Source organism: Acinonyx jubatus, chromosome F2, assembly GCF_027475565.1.
Source record: "Acinonyx jubatus isolate Ajub_Pintada_27869175 chromosome F2, VMU_Ajub_asm_v1.0, whole genome shotgun sequence".
In the NCBI taxonomy this organism is placed as follows: domain Eukaryota; kingdom Metazoa; phylum Chordata; class Mammalia; order Carnivora; family Felidae; genus Acinonyx; species Acinonyx jubatus.
The window spans coordinates 22,159,125-22,176,068 of record NC_069394.1 but is presented as its reverse complement, the minus strand read 5'-3'; the positions used below and the strand labels follow the sequence as shown (position 1 = coordinate 22,176,068).

Below are 16,944 nucleotides of genomic sequence, written 5' to 3'. Positions count from 1 at the left end.
ATCCTGAATATGAGCTTTAATATATTCTCTGTCAATAAAAAAGTTACTGTTATCTATATTTCATACATGACTTTCATAAGTCATTTAAATTCATCTAATAAAAGAGCAAATGTATTTGGACAGATACTAGAAATGCTTTGTACCTTACAAGAACTAGATTTTTCTTGTTTGAGGCAAATAAGCTTCTGTGCATCTCTACAGAAACTATTCAGTAAAACTTCTATTTACTAGATAAAACTCAGTCTTCTGGGTGCTTACTTTTGCATACTACTTTCAGAAAAGGAAACAAATCAAAAAGAGAAACTGATACCAGGGCTTTCAAGAAAGCAAACATCCTAACCTCCTTGAATTACTACATATGTTTATTTCTCAATCAAGCTATATATTCATGAGAGGCCAGCTTCCACTCTGCTTGATGCTATCTTCATTTCAGGACCCAGGATGAAGGAGCTGCCTGCCCTAAGACACTGAAGGAAAAGAAAAGGTGGATTGTGTGATGGCACCAAAGATGTCACTGGGAAACTGCATATATCCCTTCTGCTCACAGTTTACTGAGTTAAGCAAATCCTGTGACCAAGCTTGAGGTCAGTGGAGTGGAGAAATATGATCTTCCTGCCATAAGAGACAGAGAATATCTTGAACAGTAACACAACTTACCATACACAGTTAGAAGATGCGATGGGCATGATTAAATGTGTCCTATATGATCACTGACAATTTAAAATGGTCATCCAACCCACTGGAATGGGCATTGTCCAACTCAATTTCACTGTTGTAGGTCAGACCTCATTCAGTTTCCCTCGTAATCCTAACACCAATTCTCCTGGATCTTTCAGATCACATAGTACTGTGATGTTCATTGATGCAATGTTCAGAAACATGTGCCTATGGCAAGAACCCTACTCACATCCCTTATGTCAGATGGAAGAACCACATTTATAAAGGTCCTATTTGGTTCAGTGCACTCTTGGGTACTTTAATCTACTCAGCAACCAAGTGACAAAGAAAAGATTATTCTCATTTTACTTGTGAACAAATCAACCCAGACAGCTTATACAAAGTCACGTGGCTAGCAACATGTGAAACTGGGATTTGAAACCAGCATTTTGACTTCAGAGTTCTAGAAAACTGTCCTAGAAAGACAATGACTACATTTTGGACATTCTATAACCAATAAGGAATTTTGCCAGCCGCAAGACAACATGACTGTGTTCCCCAAACACTTTCAAATGGCTCAAGCCACTAAACTGTTCACTGAAAAAATTACAAGTATTTGTTTTAAGCCTTATAAGGAAAATTTCCTCTCTCTGATGCCTAGAGAAATATTTTTTTTTCTTTTTGCACAGAGCACTCAGAGACATTCTGTTTGCAATTGGAAAACACAGGGCCCATTGCTCAAAAGAATAATTGTCAAGGGATGGTTGAAGACGAGGCAAAGAAGTAGAATTAGATCTAAGGTTCCTAAGGCACAGCTAAAGAACACATAAAAGGGGCGCCTGGGTGGCTCAGTCGGTTGAGCGGCTGACTTTGGCTCAGGTCATGATCTCGCGGTCCGTGAGTTCGAGCCCTGTGTCGGGCTCTGTGCTGACAGCTCAGAGCCTGGAGCCTGTTTCGGATTCTGTGTTTCCCTCTCTCTGACCCGCCCCCATTCATGCTCTGTCTCTCTCTGTCTCAAAAATAAATAAACGTTAAAAAAAAATTAAAAAAAAAAAGAACACATAAAAGAACTGGGGACTAGGTTTCCTAGGGAAAGGTGAACAGGCAGGAAAAAAAGATAAGAAATGAGTTGCAACAAAGGTAGATATTAAATGATGAATTTATGTAAGAAAATGCAGAGAGACAATTGGGCTTTTGTGTAAGGAGTTTCAGGCTTTTGTTTGGCTGCTGTTCTGCATGAATTAGGAAGGGAGCTAAGGAAGATTGGTCTAGGTAATAGGAATAAACAAAATTTAACTTTCAACCTCCTTTAGCTGAGTTTTAAGGCTTGATGTGGTATAAGGGAAAGAGCAGAACCCTTGGAGCCACCTGGATCTGGAGTCAAATCCTACCTCAGCTGTTTCCCTGCCTACTATGTGACCTTCGGCAAGTTTCTTATTTTCTTTGAACCTCAGGTTTCCATCTGAAAACAAAACAAAACAAACGAAACAATCTAACACAGAATTTTTGTGATTAAATGAATTGTATACCTATCTGTATCTGTGCCATATCTGTAGGGCATCTGTATGCTACATCTATATTTGTGTGTGTGTGTGTGTGTGTGTGTGTATACACATATATATCTGCATCTGTACTTGTATCTGTGTCCACATCTATCTAATGCTTAAGAAATGCTCTATGAATGTTAATTGCCCCTGCTGTATCAATCAGTTTAACCAATATTTATGTGTATCTTTTATGCTAACATTGTGCTAGTTTCTAGAGAGGACAAAAAGGTGATGAAGATCCAGAAACTGTCCTTAAGAAGCAAAAATGAAAAAGAGACATACAGACCACGTAATTCCAGATATTACATGATTTCCAAAAGTTGGCTGAGACTGCTGAGTTCAGAGACTGACAGCTTGTTGCATTTGGAGTTGATGTCATGACCTCTCAATGAATCATGTGATCCACTTTATACAAGTACACTGATAAAATATGCTTCAAGGCCAGTTCTTTTTCTTTTCATTAGAAGATACTGTACTCTTTTCAAGCAAGCCTGACTTACCATTTTGGACTCACTGTGGAAAATTTCATTAACTTACACATGTTTGCTTCAGGTGCTAGCCTAGTCAGTGCCTTCCTCCTTCTGTTTCCCCTTCCTCCTTTCCCACTATTCTGCTGTTTTCTTTCTCTTTCCTTCTCTCTTTTTCATTCACTTAACAAAATTTTATGTAGTGCCTATTAAGTGTAGGTACCATTTTAGGCACGGGGGATATAGTTAACAAGAAAATATCTGTTCTCATGGAGATTATGTTCTATTAGGAGAAAATAAACAATAGAATAGGAAACAAATATATGACAGTTGGTGTGTTAAGAGAGAAAAAGCAGGATAAAGACACAAAGAATGATGAAAATTGAGGCATGTATATACACTAGATCAGGGAAAGCCTCTCTGATGAGGCAATATTTGAGCACAGACCTGAACACAGTAAGGGAACTAGCCATCCACATAACTGGGAAAAGAGAATTCTAGGCAAAAGGAACAACAAATTCAAAAGCACTGAGATGAGAACAGCATAGAGACCAGGTGGCTGGGGTGGAGTAAGTGAAGGAAAGAGAAGAAGGAGATGAGATCAGAGAAATGGAAGAAATGCCATATGGGGTGAATTAGGAAGAACCTTGTAGGCTATGGCAGAACATTGGACTTTATTCTAAGATGGGAACACACTGAAGATTTTGAATGAGGTGGCATGATCTTCTTCAAGGTGAACAATGTAGGGAAGAAAAAAAAGGGCAATTATGCAGGGTAAGACCCTATGCCAATAGTCTAGATAACAGGGAGTGGGAAGATTAGTCTAGAATGGTAGCAGTTAGACACTCTCTTTGATTTTGGATCTTTCATAAAGTACAGCCATGTTGATAAATTGCATGTAGGGTGAAAGATGGAGAAGTAAATTGTGGGTGATTCCAAATTTTGTATTCTGAGTAACTGACAGAATTGAATTTCCATTCTATGGGGATGGGGGATTGAAATTAGAATATATATAAGGGATGTGGGGAATCAAGATTTAAGAGTGAGATATATTAAGCTGAAAATCCAAGGGTAAAGATAGAGTTAGAAGAGAGATCTGACCTAAAGATAAAAGTTTGAGATGTTGGCATACCATATAGATAGTAATAAAAGCCATAAAACAAGATGAAGTCACTATGCAGTGAGGAGAGAAAGAAAAGAGAAGAGGTACAAGGAGAAAACATGAAAACATTCTAAATATAAAAAACTCAAAGATGAGAGGAATCAGTAAGCAAGGCTCAGAAGGATGCTCACAAAAACTTCCTTCAGGGACCACTGTCCTTCTTTGCCTGATATCCAGTGTCATAAAGTCTGTTCTATCATATATTTTGTGTTTCTTGGTTGTTTGAGAATTGAGGATAAATCTAGTTCATGTTACTCTATCTTTACAAGACACAGAAGTTGTATCTTTGTATCTAAAGTGCATCTCCCCTGTAAAAAAAGTAATTAAAAACAAACTGCATCTCTTTTAGGAAGAATATATTTGTTTCTTGCTTTTGTCATCTCTACCTTTTAGTTGGAATATTTAGTACATTAATATTTAATGTAATTTTTGATATGATCTAATTTAGATCATTTTACTTGTTTTATGTTTGTTCCCTTTCTGTTTTGATTCTCTGTACCCCATTTCCTACCTCATTTTGGATTAATTTAATGTTTTTAGAAAACCGTTTTAGTTTACCTAATGGCTTAAAAAAACAGACTTTATTTTTAGAGCAGTTTTAGATTCACAAATTAAGCCAAAAGTACAAAGAGTCTCCAGTACTCCTGCCTCTCTCCAGCTACATAAAGTCCCCACTATCAACATCTTTCACCAAAATGGTACATTTGTTACAACTGATGAACTTATACTGACACATCATTATCACCCAAAACCCATAGTTTACATTAGGGTTCACTCTTGATGTTATACATTCTATGAATTTTGACAAAGATATAATGACACGCATCCATCATTGAAGTATCATACGGAATAGTTTCACTGCCCTAAAAGTCAATATGCTCTGCCTAGTCATCCCTCCCCCTCCAACTCCTGCAACCACTGATCTGTTTACTCTCTCCATAATTTTGCCTTTTCCAGAATGTTATAGAATTGGAACTATACAGTACACACCCTTTTCAGATTGGGTTCTTTCAATTAGCAATATGCATTTAAGGTTCCTCTATGTCTTTTCATGGCTTGATAGCTCATTTCTTTTTAGCTGAATAATATTCCATTACCTGAGTGTACCACAATTTGTCCATCTACCTACCATATGATATCTTGGCTGTTCGCAAATATTGGCAATTATGAAGAAAGCTGCTAAAAACATTTAAGTTCAGGTTTTTGTGTGGATGTATTTTTAACTTCTTCATACAAATACTTAGGAGCATTATTGGTGGATTATTTGGTAAGAGTACACTCAGTTTTGTAGGAAATTGCCAAACTATTTTCCCAAGTGGCTTTACCATTTTGCATTCCCAGCATCAATGAATGAAGGTGCCTATTGTACCACATGCTTGCCAGCATTTGGTGTTGTCAGTGTTTTTGATTTTGGCCATTCTAATCAGTGGATATTGATATCTCAATTCTGTTTTAATTTGCAATTCCATAATGACATGCAATGAGCATCTTCTTATATGCTTGTTTTCTGTGTATCTTTGATGAGGTGCCCAGGTCTTTTACCCACTTTTTAACTGGGTTATTTTCTTATTGTTGAATTTTAAGAGTGATTTGCATATTTTGGATCACAGACTTTTATCAGATACATATTTTGCAAATATTTTCTCCCAGTCTGTGGCTTGTCTTCTCATTTTCTTGATAGTGTGTTTCACAAAGCAGAAGTTTCTTTAATTTTAATGAAGTTCAGGTTAGTATTTCTTTTATGGATTGTGCCTTTGATATTATATCTAAAAAGTCATCACTATATCCAAAGTCATCTGAATTTTCTTTTATCTTCTAAAAGTAGTATAGTTTGCATTTTACATTTAGGACTATGATTCATTTTGAATTAATTTTTGTGAAGGTTGTAAGTCTAGGTCTAGATTCTTTTTTTTCTTCTTTTTGGCATATGGAAGTCCAGTTGTTCCATGACTATTTATTGAAAAGACTGCATTTTCTCCATTGTGTTGTCTTTCCTCTTAGGTCTATGATCCATTTTGAATTACTTTTTGTGAAGGTTGTAAGTCTAGGTCTAGATTCTTTTTTTTCTTCTTTTTGGCATATGGATGTCCAGTTGTTCCAGGACTATTTATTGAAAAGGCTGCATTTTCTCCATTGTGTTGTCTTTCCTCTTTTGTCAAAGATCAGCTGCCTGTATTTATGTGGATGTATTTATGGGCTCTCTGTTCTGTCCCACTGATCCATATGTCCATTCTTTTGTCAATACCACACTCTTTTGATTACTGTAGCTTTATATTAAGTCTTATAGTCAGGTAGTATAAGTCTTCAAATTATGCTCTTCTCTTTAATATTATGTTGGCTATTCTGGGTATTCTGAAATTCTGTAAAAACTTAGAACCAGTTTGTTGGAATGTACAAAATAATTTGCTGAGATTTTGTTTGGTATTGCATTGAATCTATAAAGTTCGAAGAACTGGCATCTTGTCAATATTGAGTATTCCTGTTCAGGAACATGGAATATCTCTCCATTTATTTAGCTAAGTTTCATTTTTTCAGTTTTGTAGTTTTTCTGATATAGATCTTGTACATATTTTGTTAGATTTATACCTAAGTATTTCTCTCTCTCTTTTTTTTTTTTTTTGGTGCTAATGTAAGTGGTAATGTGTGCTTTACATTTCAAATTCCACTTGCTCATTGCTGGTATATAGGAAAGTGATTAACTTTTGTATATTCTACTTGTATCCTGCCAACTTGATGTAACTGCTTCTTAGTTCCAAAAGTTTTTCTGTTGATTTTTTTAAATTTTCTACACAGATACCCACTCTATCAGTATTTTAGCTGTAACTCTTTGCACTATTTTTTGGTGGTTGCTCTAGACTATAAAATATATGCTCTTAATGTTTTACAGTGCACATAGGATCAATACCATACCACTTCACATAAAATACATAGCTCCATTTATCCTCAAGAGGTAACCATCGGTTTGTTCTTTATAATTAAGAGCCTATTTCTTTGTTTGCCCCCTTCCCTCTTGTTTTCCCCTTGCCCATTGTTTTGTTTCTTAAATTCCACATATGAGTGAAATCATATGGTATTTGTCTTTCTCTCACTGACTTATTATTTCACTTAGTTCTCTCTAGCTCTGTCTACTTCATTGCAAATGGTAAGATTTCATTCTTTTTTATGGCTGAGTAATATTCCATTGTATATGTATATCTATATCTATACACATATATATGTATATAGATACATATATACATACATATATAGACACACATACATATACATATATAGAGAGATCTATATCCATAATATCTATATCCATAATATCTATATCTATATATATATCTAATCTATCTATCTATATATCTCACAACTTCTTTATCCATTCAGCAATTGATGGACATGGGCTGTTTTCATAATTTGGCTGGCTAGCTCAATTGATGGAACATGTGACCCTTGATCTTGGGGTCATAAGTCTGAGCCCCACGTTGGGTGTAAAGTCATATATTTTTTGAAAAACAGGAATGAAAGTCATTTATATATATACACAGACATTTATAATTTCTTATGCTCCTCATTCCTTTGTAAAGGTCTAAGTTTTCCTCTCCTATCATTTTACTTCAGCCTGGGGTGTTTCCTTCAGTTAGACTGGTAAGAAATTTTCTTAGTTTTCTGCTACATCAAAACATGTTTATTTTGCCTTTGAAGGATATTTTTGCTGGATATAAAAATATCTGTTAAATCTTTCCTTTTTTCTTTAAAAAATTTTTTTTAACATTTATTTATTATTAAGAGACAGAGCATGAACAGGGGAGGGGTAGAGAGAGGGAGACACAGAATTGGAACCAGGCTCCAGGTTCTGAGCTGTACAGCACAGAGCCCAATGTGGGGCTCGAACTCACAAACTGCAAGATCATACCTGAGCTGAAGTCGGATGCTTAATCAACTGAGTCACCCAGGCGCCCCTTCTTTTTGAGACAGAGAGAGAGAGAGCATGAGCAGGGGAGAGGGGCGGGGGGGGTGAAGGGAGAGAGGGAGGGGGAGGGGAGAGGGAGGGAGAGAGGGGGAGAGGGGGAGGGGGGGAGAGAGAGAGAGAGAGAGAGAGAGAGAGAGAGAGAATCTTAAGCAGGCTCCACACTCAGCATTAAGCCCAAGACAGGGCTCGATCCCATGAACCTGGGATCATGACCTGAGCTGAAATCAAGAGTTGGATGCTCAACCAACTGAGTCACCCAGGTAGCCCAAATTTTTCCTTTCTAAATCTAAAAAATATTGTCTTAATATCTTCTAGCTTTCAATTTTTCTAACAGGAAGTCAGCAGTCATTTGAATCATTTGCATATATTTTTCCCATGGAAAATTAAAAATATCTCTGCAAAGTTTTTGAGACTTGAAAAGGTGGAGCCTAATTTCCCTCCATTTGAATGTAGTCCAGACTTAAAGACTTTATTCTAATAAACAGAATGAACAGTGGTGGAAGTGAATACGTGTAACTTCTAAGACTAGTCATAAAAATGTAGTTCAGGAAACAAAGAGCTTCTATCTGGCTTATTCTTGATCTCTCTGCCTTGTTCTAAGGGAGGGTGGGCACCATAGTATGAGGACACTCAAGCAGTTCTGGGAAAGGGTTCCCAAGGAGAGGAATGAGGTCACCTGCTCACCATCAGCACCAATGCCTGCCATGTGAGTGATACATCTTCCACATAGATCATCCACCAACCCCAATCACATCCAGCTTCAAATGACCACAGTTTTGGTGACATTTGACTACCATGCTATGAAAGTCTCAGATCATAACCTTAGCTTTTTTCAAATTCTTCTCACAGAAAATGTGAGAGATAATAAACATTTATTGTTGTTTTAAGCCAATAAGTTTGGGGGTGATTTGTAATACAGCAACGGATAACTACATTTCCTAACTAAAATGTCTCTACATGTTATAGTCACTCTAATTCACCAATGCTTCAATTCACTTCTACCAAAAAAATTGTAAAATTCAAGATACACTGTAGCTGAAAAAATCAATCTATGGAAGGAAATTATTAATTTTTGATAACTCCAGTCTATTTTAAAATACCATTTTGTCTTTCTGGTTTACCTTTCCAGCCTGAGCACCTATTGTATAATGCCTGGTATATAATAAGACATTGATTAAATATTGCAGAATTAATAAATGAATTTGCTCCTCCAGGTTTTAGCTTCTGGAGGGTAAAATCTGTGTCTTATTCATGGTACAATACTTAACACTGAACAAATAGGCCCTGTTTGCTGTTGAAGTAAGTCAAACTTACCTGAAGTTCTTGTTGAAGTAAATGATCTGGAAACAGAAGTGAAAAATCATGGCAGAAAACTCATTTTAAACATTTATACTGTACATTGACCAGTGCTTATCTTCAAGCCCCACTTCCTATCACCATAACAAACAAAAAACCCACCAAACAAAAATACCCTAAATTTATATACTCTGTCGGTTCCTCACAGACCTTAAGGATTTTCACAATCCCCATCACTAGAACCCATCTTCGAATATTTCTAGAGAATCTTTATGAAACAACATACAATGATAGGTATTTGTGCTTAGATTGTAAACTATTGGTAAGATGTTGAATTTGGCAAATTAGCCGCAGAGGCTAATTTGGTAATCTGAATTCCTCCTTATCTAGTCAAAGCCTTAAACCATTTTAGTAGAGCTGAATTTTATGAGCATAGGGAGTTTGAAAACCACATGCAACATATAAATTGAGCAACTACTTTTCCCTCTTGAGGAGGCAGTGTGCATACCTAGGTGTGGTCCAGTGGTTTACAGCACAAAGCAGCCTTCCTAGGTGCAAATCCCCACTAGACCATTTAACCAGCATTGCGATCTTTGGCACACAGCTTAACCTCTGCCTTAGATGCCTCATCTGTAAAATGCAGAAACTAACAGTACCTCCCTCACAGGACTGTTGTGAAGAATAAATGAGTACATGAGAAGTGCCTGGCACATCGTAAGCACTAATAAAAAATAGTTCTTATTGTCTTCAATGCCTACCACGAACCTCGATCGTTGCAGGGGACTTGTAGATCTTTACTGAACAAATGAGTAAGATAAGAGTACTGTATGAACATCTCTGCCACATTTTTTGGAGGGGAGTGGGGGGGACTGTGTTCGTGAAAACACAAAGGTTTTGATTGTTCCTTTTTAGAAATTCTCCATTAGATCAAAATGAGGCAGTTGATTATGCTCATTGAAAGAGGACATACAAGTCATACTAGCACATGATTACACGAATTGGGAACTATGAGACAACACATGTTGGGGTAAGAGGAATTTTCATGGTTCATTTCAGCCCCTTCATAAACTTCGTGAAAGCGGCAGAAAGTCAAATATAAAAAGGAGCACAGAGTTTCTGAATATCAAGTGCTTTCTGCACTGTTGGGCACGTGGAAAGGCTATTCTTACTAACTCAGAGAGACAACTTCCCATACTGTGAGCAACACCTGTGGAGAGGTTAGGGGCCTAATTAGACTTTAAACCCCCAACACCAGGCCACAGTGCCTAACCGACCAGAGAAAAGTCAGAAAAACATATTTTACAGGAATGGAGTATTCAGTAATCAAGGCAACTGGGGCAGACTTTGTGGCAAGATATTCTACGTTTGGTCCCAAACCTTCCGTCTGCACCTCAACTTCCACCTACCTGGAGAGATACAAGTCTTCCTTTTAGACACTCCAAGGAGCAAGAAGTGATCCAGTTGCAACCTCTTCGCGGAGTTACGGGGAACCACCTCCTCCGATTGCCGCTAAAATGGGAGGAAGGCCAGAGATGAGTCTGGGAGAAAGGAAGCGCCTGCGCCTCCGAGGGGCTGAGCGACAGCGGCGTCTCCCACTTGCCAGCGGTCCCGTCGGTTCTGTTAGTTACCCCCGCCCCCGCCCTCACCCGCCCTAATTCTCGCACTTGGAAACCAACGGTTAGCAATACATGCCTGGAATGGGCCCCGCCGCCTCTGGAATGGGCCCCGGGGACTCCGGCAGCCGCAGAGAAGCGACTTCCCGGGGACCCCTCGGAGTCCCAGTCAGTGTTGGGCTTTGGCCCCGAGGCCCTTGCCCGACGCGCGGCTCCCCCGGGGGCAGCAAGCGCACGGACGGCCAGGAGGAGGCCCCCGTCGCCCCCATGCCGGCTGCCGGAAGACCTCAGGCGGCGGCTGGCGGGCGCCTTCCAGCTGGCTGTGCCGCGAGGGGGCTCCCGGCGCCCCCCGGCGGAGGCGGAAGCGGAGGCGCAGAAGGAGCAGAGACCCGAGCGTCTAGAGCACCCTGGCCGGGCTGCGAGCCGAGCTGGTGAGAGCGCGCGTGTGCGACCGGCTCTCGGGGACACCGTCGCCTTCTTCCTCCCCTCGGGCACTAGAGCCTTGTGGTCCATTTGAGGACTTGAGAGGCCGCGGGGAGCTTTTCCCGGAGAGGAAGAGATGAGAGCGCGCAGCGAGGTCGAGCTGGGCACTGGCCGTCGGTCTTCTGGCGCCGGCCCCCGGCTCCCGTCCCTACTCGGTGCTCACGCACCCACCTCCCAGCGGCAGCCTGGAGCGAGGAGGGCCTTCGGGACCCGGGGTGATGGCACCTGCCCGGGGCGGAGTCTACTAGAGACACACCCAAGACCCCAGTGACCAACCCCTCCAACTTGTTCTATATTTTTCTGCCATATGGAAAGCTCCCTTGGGGGGGGGGGGGGGAGTGGGGAGGAGGTGGAGAATAAAATTCCAAACAGATGAGGGTTCAAATCCCAGCATTAACATTTACATGCTCTTCTAGTTCCTACTGGGTCTAGGACTTCAGGAATGGTAATGAGCAACTTTGGGTTTCAGTTTACCTGTATATAAAATAGAGATAATAACCTCATAGGACTGCCATTAGGATTATATGAGATAATGTTATATAAGCATCTAGAACATAGGCACTATTCAGCAGCTCTTATTATTATAATTATTATTTAAAAAAATTTTTTTAACGTTTATTCATTTTTTGAGAGACACAGAGAGAGTAAGAGCAGGAAAGGGGAAGATAGAGGGAGGCACGGAATCGGAAGCAGGGTCCAGGCTCTGAGCTGTCAGCACAGAGCCCGTCGCAGGGCTCAAACTCACGAACTGCGAGATCATGACCTGAGCCTAAGTCTGACACTCAACCTACTGAGCCACCCAGGCGCCTCTTTATTATCATAATTATTATTACAGACCTTGGAAACGGTACCAAGAAAACAAAAACAAAACCCAGAATGACAAATACACAGGTATGAAAGATCAAGGTTTTTTTTTTTTTTTTTCCCAGAAAGAAGCCAGCAATTTTCACACATACACAGATATTCTGTTCTTGGGTTCTAGACCATGGTCAACATCTTGATCAACCATTTCACCAAGGTGTATGACTGCTCATGAGGAAGAGGCAAAAGGGTCTCGTTGCTTTACCTTAACACCATCACCACTAGAAGAAGCAGTTTCTGATAAAAGGCTGTTACCAGATTTCTGTAGGAATCCACACACAACCATATGCATATGTCCATGTGTCATGTGTTAGGGTGGTATTTGTGTAAGGAACAATGGTGAACAGGTTCAGTTAATTTAGAGACGTGTTGCTATTTGTCAGTTATGCTATTATTTGTTGTTTGGTCTTCTTAGGATGCATTGATTTCTAGGCTCTGAATTTTGGGAGTTCCATATACCTAAAATTGTAGGCAAACTATGTATGTGCATAAGGTGCACTTCTGACCAGCTGCAGTGGGGGCTGGTGTGGAGACAAGTGCGGGAAATGAAGCTAGAAGACTAGGGCAGGACTGGAGAGCACCTGTGCGGTACTGGAGAACTGAGCCTCCCTGGAGACAAGGGGCAGGGGCTTTCTGTGTGGCTCACTGTGTTACTCTTAGCGTGCTGTATGTTCCTTTACTTTGTCCTTTGCGAATTCTCTCGCTATCAGAAAAGTGGTTCCAGGTGCTGAAGAATAAAAAAAAAACAAAAACAAAAAACCATGGCAGAGGAAACTGAAAAAAATTTTTATCCAATGATTTTACTTTGCCAATTGGGGTGGGGGAGACCAGTATTTGCTTTTTACTAATGGAACACGCTGGTTTGTCCTGGGGTGGTTCTGTTGGTGAGTTGCTGAGGGTTTTAAGCTGAGAACAGGGTCCTCCTGTATTAAACAAGGCCCTAATTGAAGAAATTTGCAAACATTTAATTATTAGTTTTCAACCACAAAATAAAGATTATGTTGGACTAAGCTTTGTTGGGCAGTCTTATAGGTAAACTGCCCTAGAGATTTATTTTTTAATACATGAGGACCTTCATAAACCCCCACTGGAGGAGGGTATAAATCAGTTGTGCTGTATAACAGATTTCACTCTAGAGTGAAAATTGTTAGATTATATAAGTACGTATAACTGCACATGTGCCTCTAAGGTGTCATTAAATGGTTTTGCTCAGCAGGGTGACCATTTAAAATCCTAAAAACTTGAAATGACAAGTACCCAAGTAAATGGGCCCAGGTCCTGAGAGCTCAGGTGGCCCTGGGCAGCTATCCTGTGGCTCAGAAAGCTCATAAAGATAAATGATTTCATTGCAGATCACACGCCATTGCTTGAAAACAGCCTTCCGTGCACAGGAATTTTTCATATGGACAGCTTTGTGCGTCAGCTATTTTTGTTTTCATTTCAAGGCCATTTCAAAAGCTGTTTGTATATCTGGATTTTACCTTGTCGCATAGAAAGTCAGTTTTATAGCCAGGCCAAACAGTCAGAAATGGAGAATAAGATGAGAAATACATCTTTCTTGATATCTTATTTTCCTTTCCTACAAAGTCCTTATTTTTCCTGTGCAGAAAGCAGTTTCATTTGATCTGTTATCTCAGGCTAATAAAAATCCTTATTCTTTTTCTAACTTTTAGCTGGAAATGCATTTCCAAAACCGCCAGCTGGCCAGAACTTTCCTGGATTTAAACACGAAAATGTCGCAGTTGAAAAAGGGTATGAACTGTAAACTGTATCCGAATCTCAAAGCCCTGAGGAGAACGTTGTGACCCTGAAAGAAGAATATGCACACTTGAAGATCTGAACCCGAAAAGTAACACGACTCCAAAACAATTCTGACGCTTTGAGAGAAAGGAGAGAGAAAATGGTGTGTTATCAAGTTTAAGAGTTATATATTCATAGTTTTGACTGGGAAATAGAAATGCAAGAAAAATATATTGAAGAATGCCTAAGGCCAATTTCTAGCATTCTGTCTTGTGCCACCTCAACTTTCTGTTGTTACCTGAACTTTTAGAATCCATGCAAGTTTTTGTTTTACTTGATTATTCTTGGTTTGTCTGTCCAATTAGCTCTCAGTATCTTCCCCTGCCTCTTTTTTATTTGATAATTATGTCCACCTAGATTCTAACCATACCCTTAGGGTAGAGTCTGCCAATACAGATGCCCCACCTCCCTGGATAGAGTCACCCAGATCAAGGCAGATTGATCAGCTTGTCCTAGGAGCTTTTGAAGTAAAACAAAAGAAGTGGATGAGTATTGCCTGATGGTAGAGGCCATGGGGTGGGGGGCTTGGAGGCTGCTGGTGACCACCATGTGAGAAAGTGCCAGCTCTAGTGAAGGAGGTTGAAACTGAACCAGAGTGCACAAAAGTGAGGGAAAGAGCCAATTTTCCTTGTCCCTGGGGTTGAGCTGCATAAAATCCTAGCCCTGAATCCCACATGAAAATATTGTGATATCCTCCCAATAAAATCTCCTTTGGCCTAAGTCAGTTGAGTTGGATTTTTATGGCTTGCACCCCAAAGATTCCTAACACAATTCCTTTGTTAAGTTTTTAGGACTTAAGAAGATTCATGTTGAATTAGAATATCTATCTTATCCCTAAAAGTATTGCCTCTGTAATGCAAAAAATAAAGTTAATAAAAAAAAATAGTTGCAGATTTAAGTGATATTCATAGTGGTCATTATCTGTAAAAATAAATATTAATTTACAAGACATATAATTTTATTATTTAAAAATAAAATTAGTTGTTGAAGAGAAAGGAGAACAGAATGGACATGGTCTTTCTCTTAAAACAAACACAAGTTGTTTTATGTGTGTGAGGATTTGAGGATTATCTGGACCACATTTCATTTGTCTTTAACTTTTTTTTCCCACTAGAAGTGAATCATTCAAGCCTTTTGGTACTTTATTTCTTCCCTCTGTAAAACTGAGGTATTACTATGTTCAACTTTTAGGACATTGTCAGCAAGCAGTGGGTAGCATCCTGATATCTGATCTCTGGATTTCTTGAGAAATTCTCCATATAAGCTCTTGGCTGATAAATATACACTGATTTCTTAAATCATTTTCATAAAATAGATTTTCTATATGTCTCTCCATCAAAGTTACAGAAATTCTGGGGAAAGAGTGGAATTCCTTGTGATCTGTTCTTTGAAAAAAATTCTAATTTATTGGAGCAGTCATTCTCAAGTACATTTTTAAGGTTAATATTCATAAATTGTGATTTTGTGTTTAGAAAATATTCAAGATGATTCATTTTATGAGTTAAGTTCCTTACAGAATACAAAGAAGCTGATACTGATTAGTTTTCATGTGAATAATTCAAGTATACTGATAATGTACTCTATCGGGAATCAAAAGAAACTTAAAAGAGAACTTCTTTAATGTTTGTTTAACTTTGAGAGAGAGAAAGAGAGCGAGCATGAGCAGAAGAGGGGCAGAGAGAGAGAGGGAGACACAGAATCTGAAGCAGGCTCCAGGCTCTGAGCTGTCAGCACAGAGCCCCATGCTGGGCTCAGACTCACTAACCATGAGATCATGACCTGAGCTGAAGCCACGCTTAACTGACTGAGCCACCCAGGTTCCCAAAGAAGAATGGATCCCTGTCTTCCACTTTTTCAGACATAAAAGTACTGATCAGTTTATTGTAAAGTTTTTGGTCACTGCTTCTCTGTCCCTCATCCCCCCTCTCCCAGTCTTCTAGTGATAAGCTTTGGATCACTGTATCTTTTAGGAGTGACAGATGCAGAAACAGAATAAGAAACTTTTTTCAAAAGCCTCTGGTTTGGGGGAGGCCTAACCGGTGGAACTGGCGTGGGATATCAGCTGGCCATACGGAGATCAATGAGAGCCTGATATGTGGGACACTACCGTTATTCCAGGTTTTTGCTTTGTTTCCCCTTGCAAAGTGAATTCTCTCATATGACATCACTTGGTTTTTGTTTGTTTGTTTTAAAGTAGCAGAAGCCACATTGTTTTAATATTTTTCCTTTACAGTGGCACTCATCTGTTTGTTGTTAGCTTGCTGGATTCTGGTCCTGCCCGCTGTGGCACATGGAAAGGCAGCAGGGACACTTTTCCGAGGGATGTGGATGTGCCTACAACAGCTACATTTCCTGGCTTTCCAGAGTGTTTAAACAAGCTGGGCAATAGTGTGACATTTTAAGGAAATACGAGGTGGAAGGGACCAAACTAATGCCAGCTGGAGGGGAAAATGAGAAAATAATTATAGCCTAAATTATGCAACAGGGAAGCAGCAAGTGGATAAGCCAAAGAAAGTAAGATGTTCATACCAAGAGTGAGGAGAGAGGGCCAGAAGAAGAGGAACTTAAAAACAAAACAGTTCAGTGAGGAAAATGTGGTGTTAAGTTTTTTCAAATGACACAATTTCTCACAGCTTTAATTATGGAGGGAAAAACCATGTTAGCAGGAAATGGGCTTTCCCAGTACAGTATGATACTTGTTTAGCACCTACCAGTGAAGAGGTGCCAAATTAATTATGACAATTAGAAGCCTCACACAGGTTGTTAGGCATTAAATCCCTTTACGGTTGGCCTGGATGAACCCACGTTTTGTTTGGCTTGCCAAATGACGTCTGCTGTAACAGGTGTTTCTGGAGCTCCCATCTGGGGATAGATCACAGTAAACCCATGATGGCTGAGCCCACACCAAGTGTAATTACAAGAATCCCTCCTCCCCCAGCCCCTTCTCTGGCAGGGTATGGGCCCCCGGTGCAGCCATCAGCTCTGTTTATTTACCGCTGCAATCAATGCAGGAGTCCCTCCAGGCCCTGAGCCTGGCACAAGGCCCTCCAGGGCCAGCTGCTTTCTTTCTCGGTGCTCTGGGTGCTGCTGCCGCCAACAC

General features: G+C 39.8%; 1 protein-coding gene across 2 annotated transcripts in view; it reads right to left on the bottom strand.

The window, feature by feature from the left end:
• The window catches only part of LOC113600600 (uncharacterized), a 63,465-nt gene extending 52,020 nt beyond the window's left edge, over positions 1 to 11,445 (bottom strand). Inside the window, exons 1-2 of one of the 2 annotated variants that reach the window (XM_053208001.1) lie at positions 10,494 to 11,445; positions 9,106 to 9,131 (exon numbers count right to left, since the gene is read on the bottom strand). In XM_053208001.1, the coding sequence (XP_053063976.1) occupies positions 9,106 to 9,131; positions 10,494 to 11,213 (746 nt within the window). In that variant the 5' untranslated portion in view covers positions 11,214 to 11,445. The remainder of the gene's footprint in view (positions 1 to 9,105; positions 9,132 to 10,493) is intronic. The other variant, XM_053208002.1, reaches the window with a different exon arrangement.
• Positions 11,446 to 16,944: the final 5,499 nt, after the last annotated feature.